The sequence below is a fragment of the Ixodes scapularis genome, unplaced genomic scaffold (assembly GCF_016920785.2).
Source record: "Ixodes scapularis isolate PalLabHiFi unplaced genomic scaffold, ASM1692078v2 PGA_scaffold1__304_contigs__length_218370807, whole genome shotgun sequence".
Lineage (NCBI taxonomy): Eukaryota > Metazoa > Arthropoda > Arachnida > Ixodida > Ixodidae > Ixodes > Ixodes scapularis.
Window position 1 is genome coordinate 35,586,888 of NW_024609846.1, and position 21,455 is coordinate 35,608,342.

At 44.1% G+C, this 21,455-nt stretch overlaps 1 protein-coding gene across 1 annotated transcript; it reads right to left on the reverse strand.

The window, feature by feature from the left end:
* Positions 1–965: 965 nt before the first annotated feature.
* LOC115316320 (chymotrypsin-like protease CTRL-1) lies at positions 966–9,342 on the reverse strand. The gene is made up of 4 exons (XM_040216533.3): positions 9,271–9,342; positions 7,898–8,033; positions 7,050–7,189; positions 966–1,204 (listed from the first exon to the last, which is right to left on the reverse strand). Exons 1-4 carry the CDS (start codon positions 9,340–9,342, stop codon positions 998–1,000), a joined length of 555 nt encoding a protein of 184 aa, XP_040072467.1. The 3' UTR covers positions 966–997.
* Between the last annotated feature and the right edge of the window lie 12,113 nt (positions 9,343–21,455).

A 21,455-nucleotide genomic window follows, 5' to 3' on the forward strand; every position in this document is an offset into this window, starting at 1 on the left:
TCAAATAGACCTCGTCTCTCAAGATACCGTTCGAAGGAACACGTGGGGCACCTGCAGTGCCTAGAGATAAATCGATAAGATTTCTTTCACTGGTTCTTCCTCTCACGGGAAAAAAGATGCCTTCTCACAAGGCGTGGTTTCCAGATGTTACTGCTTTCGTTGAATCATCATCCGGCTTATTGGACAGAATGGGAGCACCGTGCCGTCACTGCATGTATCTTTTTTCCTCAAGCGTTATCTGAAACATTCGTTAAAGTTGTCGTTATATTCCTTATATTACTATCTACGGCTAAATGCGTGCTCACATAATATTGTGCAATTGGAGAGTTTGGTGAGTTTAAGGCATTAGACGGAGGTGAGTCTGGTGTTAGAATCTAATGAATATCCACCATTTTCCAAAGGGTGGGGTCAATGAATTCCTTCTTCGAGTGGTAACTAAATTAGTAGTTAATACTTTTGCCTGCAGGTGTCTTTCAATACATTGTGCGTTCGTTTAAGGTGTTCCTTAATGAAGGATATCCAGATTTTATGCAGATACACGGCGAAAGACTCGCAGAACTTAGATGGACAATCCCTAAAACAACGCCCTTCTAAAGTACTTTAATAATCAAATCTTACCTAAAAGAACGTTTCAAAGTGTTTTTTCAGCAGCACCTTACTAATGATATTTTTAATATACACAACGTAGCACGAAAGTGTTAGCAACATCTTTATAGTCAATAAAGCTATCCACCTTACACCTCTGCGTAGCACAAAGAGGCAAATTTCAAAATGTGTTATTCCATCTTAGCAGAAAAAAACAAAGCCGTTGTGTTATTTATACGGGTGGCGTCTTCTGTTAAATGTTTCTAATCAGGTACAACTCTTATACATTCAGAATTTCTGAATTTGGTATTGTTTTATTGGCACTGACTCCAAAGATTCACCGACATGTCATATACAGTAACTTAAACAGAGTTATGATACAAAAATTTACCAAATGTATCGGCTATAAATATTAAGCTAGATCGCAGATTTTCTTTTTCTCGGACTTTCCTCGTGAGTTTAGGTAAGCACTAATAAAATCGGTAATAAAATGAGAAACTTTTGTATTAATCAGGGGAAGGTGCTCAAAGCCTCCAAGGTGTGGGCCATCAGAGACGATGCCGTAGAGTGTCCAGGTCGTTCCGTTTCCGAGCCCCACAACCGGACCTCCGCTGTCTCCCTGCATCGGAAGATGAATGTTGTTTTAAAAACACAATTTAAACAATGCGCTGAGCTGGGACATTACGAAACGCGTTACACTTTAGGTGTTCTGTTTGACACACGTTACAGATTATTAAGGAACCTAAATTCACAGATTTGTGTGAATGAATAAAGTCACCAGCTCGAACTTGGAAATTATCAACGCCTCGACATCAACATTCCTGTCCGTAGTGTCTGCACCTTAAAGAAAAGGACCAATCACTCCCGAATCACAGACAACTGAAGAGAATATAGAAAGTATTATTGTTGAGATTAGAATGCCTTTTGTGAATTGGAGTAATAAAATTTCATACTGGTCCAGTGCAATAAACTGACCAATTAAACATCAGCTGTATAAACCTTAAAACTTACTTAGGGACGTAATTAATTCTTTCAGCCCTCCAGAGTTGAAACCAGAGTGCATTCGCTCAGTTATAAAATGTACCATGCGACGGGAGAGCGCCTTTAGAGCGCGCGACACTAGAGCACCGACGTTAGAGCGCACGACACGAGCGCGCTGCGACAGTAGCGCGCTTGACACAAGAGCGCAAGACACGAGAGCGCATGACCAGTTGCGCGCACGACACGAGGGCGCACGACCGGTTGAGCGCGCGACACAAGAGCGCACCCCATTTGAGCAAACATCGAAACATGTGTGATGTACCCGCGGCTCCACAGACAGAACAAAATTGTGCGACTCATCGGATTGAAGCATTGGTGATTTTTTATTCATTAATTATGCCTTTCATGAAAATGAAAAGGGTACGACTCTTTCTAACCAATTGTTTATTGAGATTGGAGAGAAAAGGGGGCAGGGGAGCGGGCTGAGGCATATTGGTACAGGGAAAGGTTGCATTTGAGTGGAGCAGCGAGTTTAAGATTTCTTCACAGCGCTGCGGTGCGCCTCTCGGATATTCTATATATAATTTACTTATTGCAATATTTTGTCTATTCTTGACAGGCATTTGGACTCCAATCTATTTGGTGGCTATTTAGACACCCCTCGCATAAGCTTAAATGGTAATCTGACGTCGATGTCCGTAATGAAGAAAGATCCCCCCCCCCCCCCCCACCGCTAAAAACTATCTGTAAAAAACTCATCTAAGGGAAGCTCAGCGCAATTTTATCGCATGCCGATCTTTCTAGCCTTTTAACGGATACATGAAAACCTCCCTTGAAAATCTGTGATATACAAAATCAAAGAACTATTGAAGCCTTCATTAGTTCTTTGATTTAGAAAACGTTAGAGAAAACGTTTAAAAATTAGAGAAAAACATGGCAGCTGACCTTGGCTAGGTCACCGGCAGTGCTTTTTTTTTTTTTTCTTTCTGGAAAAATGCAAGCTACAGATATTCTTTTTTTTTCTGTTCGCGTTTTGTAACACATTTTGGTTTGTCACATGCAAACATTTCGTCGACTCATTTCGCAATGTCATTGCTAAATTCCGCGGCATACATCCCTGCCAATTGTACTTAAAACACGCGAAGCCCGAAGAAGTGGTCGGTCTGGTCTGGCCACTCGCGCTAGAGTGGTTTTGTGCTCTCGTGACGGGCGCTCTAAAGGTCTATTCACACGATGCACCTTGTTGGCGAATCTTGTCGCGAAACTAGGTTTCGGGAAACAGATTCCCCGTCTGAACGCGACCGAAAAAGTGGCGCGCCTTCGAAATAAGTGGCGCGTGGTCCTCGTTTCTGGATAAATTTTTCGCTGAAACCTCACCGAGGCCTGTCAATCACCCGAAGGAGAAACGCGGACGCCGCCAATGGCCGCTTGACTTCGCTATGACGTCGGACCTTCGAGGAGGAGCGAGCTTTTGGAGGAGTCTGATTTTTGGCCGATTCCGTATCCGAGCCAAAGCCGAAAGAAAAAAAAGCGAACATGGCGACCGACAAGCGGAGAAGCGGTCCGTACGGGCGACGAGCCTTGTTCCTACTCGGTTGCAGGTAACGGCGCTTTAGCAGTACGGGTTGGTGGCGCAGTGCAGATCCATCAACAGTCGCGACGAGTGCAAGCACCGCATATATGGCCTCGCCTACATGAAAGCGACTTCAGCGCATCGACTTCACTCGTTCATCAAAGGAAGCCGACGCGGAAACGTTTACATGAATGCGCACGGAGTATATTTTGATGGGTCATTGTTATAACTTTCTGATTTACTAGATTTTGATATATGTGTATTTTGTATACCTTGTATTACTGCGCAGCAATTTTTCCACCATTGCTTTCTTGTTTTATGTGCAACCATTGTTTTTTGTAGCGTTATTTATGTTTGCCGCCCACCCTGCTTGGACCCCGAAAGGTCCGCAGTATGTACTAAATAAATAAATAAATACACGAAGGTGGCGCCACGCCGTGTCAAAGCTCGAAGTTATGCAGTTCCGGCGCCAGCCGCACCACGTTTTCCGGTGCATCGCACTGGAGGTCTTTCGACGTGTTCAGTGAACGTAAAGATCGTGCCCGCTGTCTTCAGTGCTGTGGAAAAAGTTACGAGACGGAAGAGACATCAAAACCCAGGCGTTTCGGGCTCGAGGCCGGGCCGCCGGGTCACTCTGGACCAAAGGCGACGTGTGTGCACTCGCTTTGAAGAAGCTTCCGCAGCCTCCGCGCTTCGCCGCGCCAGACCTCGCCGCGACCGGACCAACCGGACCCCGAGTCCGAAAGGCTCCTGCGCAGCCAGGAACGGCACCGAGGTAGGAGCTGTTTGTTCTGCTCTACCATGCAGTGATCTACAGTGCTCGGAGCTCTCGGTGTCATTCGTGCTTGCGCCGAAGCCTTAGGGACTCCTTCGGACACGCAAGTCGTACTTCGCAAGGCTTGGACGATGCCGCCCTCATCGAGCAGCTCCGCTATGTTCCGCTTACTTATGGCAATAAAAGCTCGCGTTTGTTCTCGGGAAAAAATTGCGGACGACCATACGGGACCGCTCTCCGCGCCGCCGACGAGGTTGGCCGCCGCCATGTTCTCAGCTGTTCACTAGCTCCCGCAGCGAGCGCCTTCCCATAATCTTCCCCGTAATGCGATGCGACCTCCGCGCGCGCTAACGTCGCCGCGCTCTCGAGTCGCGCGCTCTAACGTCCGGCGCTCTAGTGTCGCGCGCGCTAACGTCGTGGCGCTCTACTGTCGGCGCTCTAATATCAGCGCTCAAGTGTCGTGCGCTCTAGTGTTGTACAGCCCCACGCGACAGGTGATATATAAACTTACAAGATTTTATTTTGCAAAACAGTGATGACAAATCCAGCAGCAAACTTGATTCCTGCGCGTATTCAGCGCCCCCAGGATGCAAGGAAACCGATATCGCTCTTTTCATATTTTGTCAAGTTTGTTTTTCACAAGGGCTTATATAATCATATCAAAGATAAATAGTAACTTGGCTTTGATTTTCGTCGGAATACAAGTTTTCAGCCTCAGTGAATGTACGATTAAAGGAGTGTAGTCGCAGGACAGGGCAATTATTCAATTCATAAAGCGGAAATGAAACAAGAACTGCAGAAAGAGTTGGAAAAAATTCTTCCCGTTGTTCTTGATTTTGTAGGCACTTTTCAAATTTAAGAGATACCGACTTGCCCAACTACAAATCCTTCGACAATTCTGCTTGACACGAATGAATAATCAGTAATTAATGTTTCCTTTTATCCTTCTCGATTACATATAAAAACCAATGGAGATTTCTAAAGGTGAAGCACCTGTTGTTTACACTAAAGAACAAGCAAACTGTGTAAAAAACATATCCTGTCGAGTATGTGTTTTTACGCTTTGAATAAGGTAACATAAAGTGGGGTAAAATGAGGCTCGGGCCAAAATGCAGCAGTTTGTGTTTACTGACATTGACTTCCTGGACAAACAATTAGAGTACCTTGAAACTTCACACAGAGGTGCCGTCACCTGTACACTTCGCTTGTGTAAAAACCAAGAGCTATCGGCAAGAATGTTCCGGACAAAATTAATGTGGACTTAAGGTTGACGTGTTTAGCCCCCAGCCAAACTTGGCGCTAAATTCAGCGCGACTTTTCGCTTCGAAACTTCACACAGAGGTGCCGTCACCTGTACACTTCGCTTGTGTAAAAACCGAGAGCTATCAGCGAGAATGTTCTGGACAAAATGAATGTGGACTTAAGGTTGACGTGTTTAGCCCCTAGCCAAACTTGGCGCAAAATTCAGCGCGACTTTTCGCTTCGGGACGTACACCCCATTTGGCACCGACTACTATGTCAAGGTAAGCTCTAATTTTATTGGTATGCTTTGTTAGCTCCATGCGAGCCGAATTATAGCAATCCGTGTTTGCGTCTTTTAACAAAATATTTATTTACGTAACGTGACACGCGAGGGAGAAAACACGACAATCTGGCATTCTATGACGCTCATGTCAATAACGCACGAGTATTTTGGTTGCTTCTGAGCCATGTTATTTTTCTCCCGGCGTCTAGGATAATCCGAACGTATAAAAGAAAAAAAAAAATGTTCCAAAGACACCTAAACACTTCTTATGAGTTGTGTCTTGTAAAAGCATGAATGTCGTTCTTCTGCTTCCTTAGTTCGTCTGCGGCGTAGTGGCCTGGATGGCCCCGTTTCGCTACTGCCGAGGTAGCGGCCGACGGCCGAGCGCGCGCTCTCGTGAAGTGGCCTCGCCGCGCTGAGCTCGGCCGTGCAGCCTCTCCGTAGTTCGCCCATGCGGGCTCTGCGACCAGGACCGCACATCTTAACGGCGGCCGGGCCGCTGTGTGCGCTGCACCGCCACGGGAAAGGCTTCTCTGGTAGTGTTTCTTGGAACCACGCCACGCTAGAGCCAATGGGAGCCTCAATCCTTGAAACCATAGTCATGGTTTCAAGGAACCATGACTTGGTTCATTGCTACCATCGTAAAAGCTATTGTAAAAGTATGATACTATCTGACGTAGCATTGTTGGCGTTTTGCCGAACGCTTCGAGTTGAATCATTGTTTACTACTAGCCACGAGGAAGAATTCTTAACAATGAAATACACTGGATCAAAATCTTACTATCCTTGAATTTCTAATGGCAATCTTCGTTGCTTCATACCCTTCAAAATTGAGAACGTATTAAAGCAAAAACAATAGACAAATTGGAAGGATAAACAATATATTAAACATAAACACCACGAAGGACAAACAAGTGCATAAAATGATGCTTAACCCACTGTAAATACGTTGTTCATTTTAAGTCCAGATGCAGCCGACGCTACCACCTAGGTAATGAGACAATTCAAGGAGCGTCAAAAGTGCGAATCACTTGGCCTTTTCAGTTTATGATTTTGTTCAACGTTGATGGTAAATGCACAGAAATATGAAGAACGCCAAGATGGTGCACTTTTGACATTGTTAGTTGTTCTCATTAGCTCGTAGAGTAAGATGGACTTAAGTTGAAACGAAGTACATTGGGTTACGCAGTTTCTGGACTTAAGCTTAAAGAAGTATAGCTCACCTTAACATTAAAAAAAAGATATGTGATAAGATTACAGGGAAAGAAACGAAGAAGCAAAAAAGCAAACTTAACTGAAGTGGGAGAAAATTATAGTTAGTACTATTCAGTGTGACATCCGTTCTATCCAACAACTTTTATGAAAGAGTTTCAGAATTTATTAACTAAGATACTCCTTCGCGAGGGATTGAAGACGGAACTCCGGCGTGGAATGATTCACCTGCTTCCTTAAGTGTGCGTCGGGTCTGTAAACGTTTAATAGATTCCCGAGCATACAATGATGGAATAATAGGCGCGCCATCGACTTTTAGTAGTATATAACGAGCGCTTTACGTATTCGTTCTAATGGGAAGCTTCTGGGCTGGTCCGGTATTGAATCAATATACGTACGTGGGAAGTAGAGGCTACATCGGTTGAAGTGCAGAGGATTCTTGGGTCAGCCGTCTTGTTGAAATAATCTAGGCAACGATTGTTGGCAATTGACTTTGTTGACATCTGCTTCATGTACACGGGCTTCTTTGAACCAGCGTCTGAAATATGAAGTCGGTTAGAGCATTACCTCGAATCTTCAAAGAAAGACATGGCTTTATAGAATAACTATTTTTCTCCAAAGTTTGGTGTAAGAGGTCCATTATGACTCTTCTCATCGTATTTTTCGGAAACTCAGATAGCGCTTTATCGATTCGCTGTAGATTGTCTTGGGCTGTCTTTAAAAGAGTGATACTTCAACTTCTTTTTTTTTTGTTGTTTACGTCCTGTGCGCGAAAAAACACCGGCTCAAATATTGTCTACCCGGCCACAGGTGTACTTTAAGGCTTAAGTTTGAAGGCACGGAAGGTGTTACATGTTAACTTCGGAGATCCAAAATTCAATTGACTGATTAAAACACAAAAGGCAAAAATCGTCTCTGTGTTGTTCATTCGTAGAGTAAACTCTCCTGGGTCTCCAACATGAAGGAGTGTTTTCAGCTTTAACTGTTCCGTATCCGGTTGTAAGCTACTGCTTTTAAAATCAGTGCAGATTAAATAACGCTTCATGGCGTCCCTTGAGGATAGTTTGCTCACCATACTCTACTTTTAACTGAAGGTAAGAGCACATAAAATATATTTATATATTCTGTTTCTTTTATGCTCATTTTTATCTAGTAACTTTTGACATTTATACGTTCTTACAAACATTGATTTTTCGTTTACGCATAACATATCAAATATCAGGTAAGTAGATTCGGTGTCACTCACGATCTGTTCGTCCCCACCCCATGGCAAAAAGTTCAGTTTTATCGGGAAGTTCCTCTCCGCTTCGTGGTAGGCAAACTGGCTTGACGGTGGCGCTCATCTTTACCGGTTTCTTAAGCCGAATAACGGCAATGTCGTTCTGAAAAAAAAAAATAGATTTAAAATCGGAGTATCTTAATAAATGAAGAGGAAGAATTACTGAGGTTATAATTTCTGCGAACGGGCAAGCTACCCCTTTTTTGAAAGTGGCTGAGCATAGTCGAGGAAACAAATAAAAAAAAAAAAACAGAGCGCACAAAAAATACAAGTGGGACCAAAGGAAGACAAGGATGACCAACCTGCGTTCCTATGTCGGACGTTTCGTCTTTTGGTCCTAGCTTTTTTTGCTCCTTGTTTTTATGATAGGTGCAATACTGACATTCATCAAACCAAGCCTTCCCTTCTTCTACCAACCGATAATTATTATTACCTCCGCTGAATTCACATTCTAAACGGGGAAGGCTGTTTTCAATTTAATAAACGGCGATGAATCAATCTCAAGGAGTTCAGTGGAGAAAATTATTACCGTCACCTATATCTCGTCAGGTCAAAAGTAACTTCAAGGGTAAAAATTTAGGCAGCACAGTCCAATTTTTTGTTCACACTTTATTCCCAAGACAACCCAACTGTCAGTGTCTGTCTCCGTGAGTTTGCGATAACTTGTTTCAACAATCGCGGGAAACGCGACAGGTAAAAACAAGGAGAAAGGTGAACAAGCAGAGACGATATACTTATATCCATCGAAAAATAAAAAGAACCCAAACCCTGTAAGGACGTGCTTTCGGAACGCGTTGCTAAAGTTCCGTGTATTTCTGGCTATAGTCCGCGCCATGTGCCTAGTCAATTGCGGACAATTTTATTGAAAAAAAATAAAGATTTCTCAGATAATCAGTACATGATGCATATACCGCACGTAACATAATTCTCACACACAGCCGACCTTTAGACGTGCCGGTTTGATAAGCTAAGAAAGAAACTTAGTTCACATATAAATTATAAATAACACACTCTGTCATTCAAAAGAAACGTCACGTGTCATAAAAATAACGATATAATATAAATCATCGTATATTTCGAATCGGCAGATAGTAAGCACCCCGTAAAATTTCAACTTTCAAAGATGTCTAGTCGGCGAACTATAGTGCGGAAAATCCTGTATGTAAAATTAAAGCGAAGATAGACAAAAACAGTTATATCTGACGAGATTTAGCTCGAAACAATAAATATAAGTTTATTGTTGTGAGTGATGTGTCATGAAATAAAACATGTTGTCTGAAAAACGAACAACACAACTAAGATTTGTGGTCAATAGCGACTGGCATCCTTTAAACTCCTACCTCATCCCCTCCATGATAGCCTTTGCTGGCACAAATCTCTTCAGCTTCAATGGCTTGTTCTCCTTTGTCCATCCGGTTGCGAGCGTGAGATCCAAGGTGTACGCGCACTTCAGAAGAGATTTTGGTCCTGTGTGGAACAGACAATATTTTTATTTTTATTACATAAACTTATAGCGGATGAGCGGAAAAATCACAAAATAGCAGCAATGCACTGCGAAAATAGCGGGTCAGGCAAAACCATCATGAGCCATTCTACTCAGTGGAGATGGATGACCTGCGAAGCTGTTTAGCACACGAAACAGGCGTGACACAGAATTTTGAACAAAGGTACGAACACATGTACTGTCTTGATCGGTGGTCACAGTGACGAAAGCCACGCACACACATTTATTGTTCTCTTGGTCGGCCGCCCCGATTACATGGATGAAACTACACACTCGCGACGAGACCGCCACCCCTGGGAGAGCGGAAGGCAAGGAAACTAGGCGCGCAAGCGCATGGAACGACGTCGAAGAAAGAACGGTGCGAGCGTAGACGTGTCCGACGCCGGTCGCACAGCGGAAAATTTTTGAGAATTATCCATTATCTACCTGAGAGTCTACTGATATCTTAAAAAATATGCCTATTGATAGATAATCTACTGAATAGACCTATTGCTAAAATGCCCAAGCATCAAGGAGAATGCATAGAATGTAAAGCCCTTTGATAAAAACGTGTCACACATCGAGTGGCTTTAATGGAATGCTGTTCCACGCGCTGCAAGTGCCTGCGGCTGCGGCAGTATCCGTTCTAAAGCAAAAGCCTAAAACAAATGGCATCTTGCACGCGCGTTCGTCAACGCTTTAATTTGGTTATTTACTTCCCATCTTTTATGCGCGGGAGGCGTGCGCGGAAGGCGCGTGCGGCGTTGCGAGCGTGGAGTTTTTGTTGACGCTCATGAGAAGTCCGCGGAACCCTAGCCATAAACAGCTTCGCTCTAAAATAACACCGACATTAAATAAACACGAATGTTTCACATAGATAGGAGTTCTCGAAAATCGACTGAACTTCCCCGACTATTTTGCTTTTGAACCAGAATGTAGTTATGTACTTCCACTGTGAGATATGGAACAGTATTTTAAAATTGTAAAGATGGGCACACTTTATTGAACAGCTGAACAACTTGATATGACGTGCAGCCTATAAAATCACAACTGCATCACCTCCTCCTGAAATGTCTCGAATAGTAATGTGTGGAGAAAGTGCAAAAGACAACCGGCCGGTACGAATTCCTGGTGTTCTCTGCCTCGAGGCGCGTCAGAATCATGCACCCCCAGAGCATCAGCTTTCATTTTTTTTAGATGATGTTGGGTGCGCTGCGTGTGCCTGAGCCACTACAGATACACCCCTTTCCACCTCCCGCTTCTTAAGGGGGGATAAGGGCGATTTTGATTGTTCCTGCCTTCGATTTTTTCTTCTTTGATGGATTTCGTTTAGGCATGAGCGTTCTAGGTGCGCTGGTTTGAGGCGTTGTATGCACACTGCGTCATCTTTTTTGTTTATATGGATGATGAATGCGTTCATTCCCGCCGTATCACTCTGAATGATCCCTTGTATTGTGGATGTAGAGGCTTCCTCTGTCTTTGTCGAACGAAAACGTGTCCAGAAGTTTTCAAATGCTGTCACGTAAGGTGATTTTGTTGGACAGGCCCGGGTTGGACGGTGCCGAAGTTTCTGTAAGATCTATCACGGAGTGTCAATTTAATCTCCAGGTCTTGTTGAAGTTGTTTTGTGCGCTTTAAAAACGGCCGAGAGCGACATGAGTGGTGTTTTATAAAACTATCTCGGCGGTGGGACATCCAATGTCTTCTTTGGGAGCTGTGCGCATTTAAAGAAGCACAATAGGTGCTTGAAGAACCTACTTCTATGAATTTTTGTGTGCTATGAGTGCCAATTTTAGATGGTGGTGAAAATATTCCACAAGACCATTGGATCGCAGATGGTAAGCTGTAGTTCTCAGTCTGGTCATTCCAAGAATATGGTTGAGCTCTGTAGAGAGCGCGACGACTCGAATTGCCGTCCACGGTCTGTGATGATCTCGGAAGGGAATCGTAATCTGGATACCCACGTGGAGATGAAGGCAGTGGTGACAGTGGAGGCAATGATGCCAGCAAATGGTGCCGCCTCAGGCCCTCTCGGAAATCTATCAATGCAGGTGAGGAGATACCGATGTCCCTGCGACGATAGAAGAGGCCCGACCAGGTTCACATGAACTTTGACAAACCTGGCATCGGGTTGAAGATAAGTCCTGGTCAGGGGCAAGGGGTTCCGATGTACCTTTGCCTGCTGACAGGAAATGCAGCAGCGTGCTCAAGTGCGGACGCCTGTCTTGATGCGAGGCCACACAGAACTGCACGTCATGAGCTTCTGTGTTGCCCCAACACCCGGGAGTGACAGGCTGTGAGTGGCGTCGAAGAGATTTCGATGTAGAACAGCAGGGGCAAACGGCCGCTGCTTTCCAGTTTTCATATCGCAAACGACGCTTATGTATCCTGGAACGTTGACGTCCTGCAGCTGCAGAGACGATGGCGCACGTAGGGTTTCGAGCTCCTGGTAATCGACTTGCAGACGAGCGAGTCCTGACGGGTTGGGGAGTGGTGGTAGCGAAACGGCTACGCTACTTTATCTCACGGAAGAGAAGAAGCAAACCGTCCACACTTGCCGAGGTTGCCGAGGAGGTCAAGTGGTTGAAGCAGCTTGGCACAGTGCGAAATAAAGCGTCTGTAAACATTGATGACACCAATGAACTCGCTGAGCTTTCTCAGTGACGTGGCCGCGGGAAATCTTGAATGGCGCTGACTTTTTAGGCAGAGGTCGAATGCCTGAGCTATCAACACTCTGGCCGAGAAAGTCCAGTTCGGGCGCTCCAAACTAGCCCTTCGTGAATTGAACCATGGTTAAAAGCGCTAAAAAAAGACGTACAGAAGATAGAAGACAAACACAGGCGCTACTCACAACTGTATTGAGAAAGGAAACTGGAAGTACATATATATACATATATATATATATATATATATATATCTGATACACTTATCGTCACCCAGGCTACTCATGCGCGAGATACAAGAGCATAAAACCGTTTACATGTATTTATCAAAAAAACGAATCTCAGCGTTATACAATGCTATTGACGTGTCGCTGACGCACTGGGGTCCCCTCTTCTTGATAAAATATGCCTCTTGCAGTTTGTTTGTCTTCTATCTTGTGTACGTCTTTTTTAGCGCTTTTAACCATGGTTCAATTCAGTCAACACCAACTAGCCCAACAACAAGTTCTTTTATAGCCCTTCGTGGCGTTGATAATGGTGCCATGTTCGGCGAGCCGTTCGAAGAGAAGACGGAGGTGTTCAGCGTGCTATTCTAAAGAATGACCACGCGACTAACAGGTCGTCGACGTTCGCGAAGACACAGGGTAAACCCATTGTCAGTCAAGCGTCTTGTTGGTTTTTGGTTTTTGATTTTTAATTTCTACGCAAGGTGGCGCGAGCTACCGCCCGTTATGAGGAGTACATCCTTCAGCATTTACCGAGCATTCACCCATTCATTCTTTCTCGCTTTTGTTCACGCTGCAGCTTATCCAAACGAATACTGAACTCGATCATATCAGTCAAGGGTATTCATTGTCAATTTCATCGTTTGCGAGCACAGTTTGAATAACACACTACTCGTATCCGATACGGAAGATAAATCCAACTGACGTGCTCGAAAAAAAATGGAAAACGAGTCCGACACTGTGGATGTTGTGGTTGCTTTGCCAGGTCGCTCAAGCTACAGCGAGTTACAAAACGTTTCGCAACAATTCATGTATTAATCCACCCAGTGATACACACAGCTTTCTTGGGAGCGTTCGAGGGAAAGAGTGTGAGAGATAATCCGATTTTGTTTTCCAAACTTTCATGCAAAAAATAAGGATTTAGCCTTCCTAATCTCGCGTGCTAGTTCTATTTTGATCCCATAAACAATATGCAGTCAGTAAAAGTCTGTTCAATATCGTTTCATGGTTCCTTTAAAATATGCAGAGGAGTACGAGTATCTAGGCGTTCGTTTTAAAACTCGAATCTGAAGTGTAATGCACGCATAGAAAATGTTGCTAATAAATCACTAAAAGAAGCGTTGGCTACCTTAGCTGAAGTAAGAATTTGCCGGCTCACAACGCATATTGACAGCATATAAGTCACCTGCTTCATGAAAGATCGAATATGCAAGCCCAGTATAGTACGTTAACCATCCAATCAACAAATACATTACACAAATACACGCCTACAAAGTAAAGCACTCTGATCTATTTTCAATCGCTATCGATCCTCATACTCTAGCTCCACTTAGACGATGCCAATCTTTTGCTCATTGTGCCATGCAGGATGATGTTGACTCGAATGAAATTATTTTCTAACTGCTACATAATTATTACTTTATCAATGTTCAGAAATATATTACATATGCAAACTCGGATATAGCAACTAGAACGAAACATTAAAAATTTACTGGGCCACATCGCTTTGATAGGCATTCTTTTTATAGACTCTTTGGCAGCTAAACGTATCGATGAATGGAACTGCCCATCCACGGATGCTCTAAATAGTGGAGATGTGCTTTTTTTAAAAAAACACATTTTATACTTAAGTGGGCTTTTCCTTTCAAAAGGCCTAGAAACCTGCTTTGGCATCAGGGCTGGCAGTATGTTAAATACATAGATAAAATACTAAACATGAACAATAGTTTCCAGGTAGAGTATTGAAACACAAATTCTGACTTAAACAAACAGAAGCATTGTAAATTGAGAAAATACATTTTAGGTATTTGTGTTGGGTGTTTGATCATTAGAAATTGACGCTTTTTCTACATTTCATGTATATTATTTTTTTGTTTAAATCTTTATAGATAACTTTCTAAAGTGATTTCGGGAGTATTTTTTTTTATACTTCCCCCGAAGGAAAAATCCATCAATGTAACCCTGTTTGGCAGTCGATGTTTTCTAGTGGACCGCTGACTGTGCCTGACTGTACGTCAAGCATGTCTGATTGGACAACAAGTTACTCTGACCGACAGTCAAACTCCAGTCAGACTCCACTTGTCGGCTTTCTGATGGTTTCCTGGTGGCAGTCGGCCGCCGCGAAATGCCATCAAGATGTCTTGATGGGGATTCTGATTGTACATCGATTGCCTCTGACTGTACGTCAAAAAGCTTTGACGTGCAGACAGACGTACGGTCAAAGGACATAAAGTTCGTTCGGATACCACTATTTCGTCAAATGTATGAATACAAAAAATAATCTATGCACAAGAAAACGATCTCGGGACGTGAGCCCATAAAACCGCTGACGTTAGAGATATGACACGCAGCCGACCGATAACCTTGATCAGAAGCCCGCCGTACACGCCACTTCGCTGACTTCGCTTCGCCCACAGAGGCTTCGCCGAGCTTTCATGAACGATCGCTCTCGACTCGTTTTGTTTGCTCCCTTGCTCCAACCTGTCGATCCTGCCCGGGCTCTACAATGCCTTATGTTTTAGTAGAATTTCTACTCGACAAGACCCAGCCTGTTGTGAGTTCCGACGATGTAAGGGACTTTAGCGGTGTAGTTGAAGACGACAAGGTGTACCAGGTCTACTGGGCCGGAGACGCGCGAACAAAAGGATCGTTCTACGGCGCGAAAGTACTCTACATGGCAGGTAAGTAGAACTGAAGTACGGCGAGTGATGTACGAGTGCTTCGCATAACATGCTGAAGGCTTAACTGCATTTGCAGCCGAAGCATCTCGTATAAAACGGATGGTCAAATCGAGTTTCCTAAGCGGAGGCATAGCACAGGGGTTAAGGTGTCCGAGTTGTACGCAAGTGGTCACGGGTTTGATCCGCGGTAGTACTGCTTTTTTTTTCTTTTTTTTTCTTTGACATTTTGTTTTATCGAGGCATTTTGCGAAATTTATGAGTGCGTATAGCTTTACTCTTATATAAATGCTGCCCTTGTCGATGAAATTCTCTTGGCAGTGGCGGTCAGACGCCATCTGATGGACCATCAGGTGACGTCTGATGGTCCATCACGTTCCACCAAGGCCGCTGACTGGCAGTCAGTGTCCCAAATTACGTATCTTGATGGAATTTTCAATAGGGTTGTCTTTGTTTTATGCTTACCTCACCGGCGCCTGTTGTCGATGTGCCTTTGCTATATAAAACTGTACGCATTAATACATCCTGAGTCAATTTCGAAACTAAAAATTACAGTTTAAGTTTACTGTACATAAAAAGGAAATTATTGGCGCTTTAAACAGTTACTTTAAAGCAAAAAAAAAGGATTCTGAAATTGTTTTTTTTTAATGTTTATTTCTAAAAAAAAGAGTTTACCACAACTACTAATACTACTACTACTATTAGTACTATTAATAATAATAGTAATAATATTTTTTTGAAAAGCAAGGTGCGAGCAAATTAGTGAAGTAAAAGCGAATATGATAATCAAATGTATAGGAGGAAGGGGAGGATGAGACACGTGAGGAAGGAAAGAAGGCGGGACAATACGCCCTGTAGGCTAATCCTCAACGCCACCCAGGGCAGGAGCGCGCGAAACGCAAACTAAGTAGTTAAATGCAGGTGCCGCGCACAGGCCGGTACCCGCGTCCCGTTCAAATGTGAGTTCCTGCCGGAAATTGGCGACAACCCTCGCGCCTCATGCTAACCCCACACTACCCTATCCGAAGCGACGCAGAAACCGTAGCACAAAATCCCCACACGCGAATGATGATGTTAGGTGAAATTTTAGTGCTGCTGTTGGCGTGAAAACGCACAGCACAGAGCGGCTGATTCAGTCCGACTTTGAAGCAGCTAGAGGTGTTCGGATAGAAAACCACCGAAATCCTCTGTACTTCTTTCCTGAAAGAAATGTACATTTGATGAGGCTATGAGCTCCAAAAGAACTTACGTGACGCAGTGTGCAGCTGTCAATACGTGCCTGTCACTGATGAGAGCGCCCCCACAGAAATGACTGAGTATGGGAGCGTTGAGATTAATGGATGCTGCCCAAGGCCAGCTCCCGGCGACGGCTTCTTGACCGCCCACTATGCGGTCCGTGTTTGACAAAATGGGCTGGATTTCGGCCTTTCCACAGCTTCCTGGAGGTAAACGGCAAAGACTCATTTTCTTAGAATAACTCTTACAAAGAGTGCCACTCGTGGGGAGTGCTCGTTTGCTCAAAGATACTTTTTATATAGAGTGTCCCAAATCACCAGGCTCGGCCTAAATGGACCGTAAAAATCGACGCATGCACGTAGTGATGTAAACTTTTCTCCAGAGGCGTTTTCACAGGTGTTTTCTTCTTGTAAAATTACAAAGCATAGCTCCCTTTTTTGTAAAAAAAAATAGGGCCGAGAACTTGCCAGGGTCAACGGCGGGCGGCGACGCAGACGACAAAGTCGAGTAGCGGGCGGGTTTGGCGCTGGAATTGATAGATGGCGCTACCTCCTTAACGAGACTGCTCGCGAGCACCATGGTTTATTCAAATGAACATTATCGTCTTGTAATGTACAGAGCGCGACACTGTTAGCGCGAACAAGCGATCGCCGGTTTTTCCCGTTTTTCTCTTTGAAACCAAGGGATGTCGTCCAAGTTATTATTGCTACTTAAAGAGCTCATTTAGTTCTATAATGTAAGCGATAAATTTTCATGCTCCCTAATACTATTAAGAAGTAAAATGCAAAAATGCGCCGATGCCGTGTTTGCCCTAAGAGTGTCGCGATGTGTACCTTTGGTTAAAGAATAAGTGAGGACAATAAAAGCAAAACTTAAAGGGGAAAAGAAAACGCGTTTGCTTAATGACGACGCTTTTGCTGCCAACGTATTTTCCCTCATGGATGAAGAAAGAATAAACAATTAAAACAGGGACAACACAACTACATCTTTCAACTAGCAACAGACGAGTAAATTTTCAACAGCGAGCAGCCGACTATACCCAGTAGGACTAGGGGAGAGAAGGGGAGAGAAGGAAAGATAAAACACGCGAAGTGCAAGTCCCTGTTCTCAGTGATAAAACACGCGAAGTGCAAGCCCCTGTTCTCAGTGAATTATTCCTTTTATTCGTTGACAGAGCTATAAAAGCACAACTGGACATCTCCGCGCCTGGCTGCCATGTTTTCAGATTTGTAGACGATTACCTAATCATTCATCCTGCTCGAACTTCTCCAGATAGCATTACAGCTGTTTTTTCCGCTTGTTCGTCGGGCCTTACATTCACGAAGGAAGAACCATCGAATGAAGGTCTTCAGTACCTAGATTTGCGGCTTCATGTCAGTGCTACTGGACTCTGCTGGGCCTTTCAACAAAGATCTTCCAAACCTGTCCTACCGTTTTCTAGCGCCCATTCGAAGTCGGTTAAACACGGTATCATCAAATCGTTGTTTTCTTCATCCTTCACGAAGTCTTGCTGTCATCTTTCAGAAGATAGCTTCAAATTGCAGCACAGTAGGCTTGTCAGGGCAGGGTATCCCGTCGACCTTCTCCGATCTGTAATGGAAAGGATGATTCGCGGGCCTGATCGCCAGTCACCAGCCACAAAAAAGAAAGCCCGATTCGCCGTCATTCCTTACGTACACAATTCGGCCCACCGGATAAAATCCATTGCCTCAAAGTTTGACACGAATGTTGTCTTCTCGTGCCGCATGCGTCTTAAACAACTCTGTCAACGGGTAAACAACAACCGGATTCCGATTGTATGCACTGTCAAGCACGAAAAGAAATTCATTCCATGCAAAGAGAAGAAAGTTTACTCCATCCCCTTGAGCTGTGGCCATCAATACATAGGACAGACCGGCAGATGCACCAATCACAGACTCCGCGAACATCACAACGAAGTTTCCAAGGCCTCTCCAGATTCTTATCATCCCATAGTCATTCATGCCCGTTCGTGTTTGAGTTGTCATCCCCTCTTTGATGGCACAAAAATCCTCGGGGGGCATGACAGCAGATTCGGCCGGGAAATCATAGAATCATTCGCCATGACCACAGCAAAAAACAACGTGTCAAACCCTTCCCTCCTGCTGACGAAAACTGAGGTTGAATTTTTAAAATCCGAGATAACCCTACCACCCTGACTTGCACTTCGCGTGTTTTATCTTTCCTTCTCTCCCCTTCTCTCCCCTACTCCTACTGGGTATAGTCGGCTGCTCGCTGTTGAAAATTTACTCGTCTGTTGCTAGTTGAAAGATGTAGTTGTGTTGTCCCTGTTTTAATTGTTTATTCTTTCTTCATCCATGACTTAAACCAACACGCTCTTCTACTAAGCGTATTTTCCCTGCGTGTCGTCTCCTTGCCTCCGCTGGTCGGCTACATCTTCGGACGCTGCTCCCGACGCCATCAATCAATACGCGCGCCAAACGCACCCCGGAACTTGACTTATAGTCGTCTGCGTCGTCGCCCGCCGTTGAGCCTGGCAAGTTTCTTGGCCCTATTTTTTACAGAAAGAGAGCTACGCTTTGTAATTTTACAAGTAAAAACCGACCAGTGAAAAACACCTTTTACAAAAAGTGTAGATTGCTACGTGCAGGCGTCGCTTTTTACCGTCCATTTTAGTTCCAACCTGGTGACTTGGGACACCCTATATATTGGAAACATTTTTCGACCCGAAAGAAACAAGTGAGCCTGTCTCTGTACGGAAACATTTAAAACGACAGCCCCAAGTAGTAGAACGTTGTATTTTTCCTCCTGCTCTAACATCAGTTGAATTAATTGCAAACGTAAAGCTTCTTATAGTTTAGTTTCACGTATATGTCCGGACCAGGTAGGCAAGAAAACAAATCTTGTAGAGAGAGCTGCAAGTTCTACCAATCAATACCACAATTAAGAATGATTACTTTCTTAGAAAAGGTATCAAATAACCTCAAGAAATCTAGAACGCCTATACTTTCCCGAAAAGTACTTGGGGGAGAGCACATCTCACCCATCTACGGAAAGAGCCCGGCATACAAAGAGGCAGAAATTAAATGTGGACCTAAGAAGACGGTCTGCGCTGTGGCTATCAGCGTGACGTTCCTCCATGTGTCACACCGCATACAGTTCATATAGGTCCAAACATATTTTCAGCCTCCTCACTTCCCATGTTCACTCCGTAGAATGCAGTAACGGGCTCTACCAAGTGCGCTGCGGGAAAGCAGATGCGCGGGAGGCGCCATATGCCCTGGGTACCTTAAAGGAAGCTGTACATGTTTTCGATTTCTGAAAATAAATCTCAAAGTTTGAATGTAGGAACCTTACAAATTGTGCGTCCAAAGCTTTCGGTTTTATCGGAAGGAGTGACGTAATCTCCCATTAAAATTCAGCCGCAGCGCCGCCCGCTGCTGCATGCCGAGCGCACGAGACCGCGACAGCGGAGGGTAAAACTAGTGAAGGCGACGTCAATGGTGAGTTGAGATGACCCTTGCTCGCCGATAAGCTGGCGTTGAGATGCCGACGATGATGTCATGAGAACTTTGACAGATAGCAGGTGGCACAGTTGCTCGCCGCCTGCCTATATGGCAACCCCTGGGCTTTTTTCTTGCACAACACAAACTTTTTAAGTTTACTTTCGGCCAATTTAACAAGGATAAGCGAATTCGCGGACAAAAGAAAGACTCTAGGAGTCTGCTCTAAACTATGTTTTCTCTAAAAGTGCTTCATTTTCCCTTTAAGCTGTCCGTGACTTTTGAACGTTCTAATTTTCATCCTGCTCTAACATAGACGGACATATTAAAATTATCCGTCTCATTTATTTTTACTGTATTTTCACGTAAAATTACTGTAAAAGGCAGCCAAGAGAAACTCATCTCCACACGGCATTTACAGTCTCTGTGCCTTACTAACACATTTTAAAATAGTTACTCTTTTACAAGTGCTATTCATAGTGCATTGAACATGTTCTTGGCTGCTGGAAGGAGACGAGTATCAGTAGGATTAATTTGATCGATGCTAGTTTCTTTCAATTTAGCGCTGGCTAGACATCCGCACATAATATAAAAATTCAGGTTAAGTTAAAAGTCTCTTTCTTACTGTGAATTAACACAGCCTCAGCAAACGCGCAGAAAGTTCACATCGTGCCCGTTTCCACCATGCAGTTACTAGGAACACTGAGATCAAATTGGTTAAATTTTAGGAAAATTGCCCAAAACTCGAAGTTCACATTCTAAAAATATATATATAAACATTTATCCCATGAATATGAAAAGAGTGCACAAACGTCATCTCACCATCGTAATGAGCTGTAGCCCGTAGAACTTGCAAAGCCGCCGTGAGGACATACACGAAAAACATATTTAACATTTATTTGCGTCAACACTACTGCAGAATAACGCGCTGTTGAGCTAGATACTTGTTCTCTAGGGGGTGGCAGAGTGCAGTGAGATAGAAATGCGAATGAATCAGGTCAATCCGGTGAAGCTTCGAAGCGGCGTGATATCCCTTCCAAGCACAGCGGATATCAAGGAAATTACGTCGCCAACAAGGGCTCCGGAAACTGCTCCTCTTGTCACGTAGCTTATCGCGCACGACACAAAGCCTCTATTGCGCCAAGCGTGTATAGTGTAACTCGAAGGCATCTATATCTAACGGGGAAATTTATTCCTACAAATGAGCGGATAATCACAGCCTCGTAACATTGTGGCGTCCGTGCCACGCCACGTAAGGTCACATGTTACAAATTTCAACTAAATTTATCCGCTAATTATATCCGGGAATTTTCTAGCTAAATTTATCAGAAACCTAGTGTCACTCGTCATCATGATAGTTTCCCACTAAAACAATCCCCTAAACCTAGGCGTATGTAAGAACAAAGTAGAATTGGGATGTTTTACGTGCGAAACCATCGACGGGCATCTGGTAAAGAGTCAGGTAAAGAGTCAAGATTCACTTCGACCGCCTGAGGAACCTCGGTGGTGATACTTTTTACGCTACTCACTGAGCGCTCTCATGCAAACAAAAATAACGGCAAATCAAAAGCGGCATACTCGTTCCGGAACTTCGGTCATGCTTGTTTTTACTTACCTCGGTGCACCCTGTAAGTGCCTTGACAGAAATAGGCACTGTCCTTGCATGGCAATGCGTGCTCCGATATCTGAGAAAAAAACCTACACTACGAGCAAAACAAAGCATGGCGCTCGTTTTTTTTTTTTTTTTTTTATGACGGAA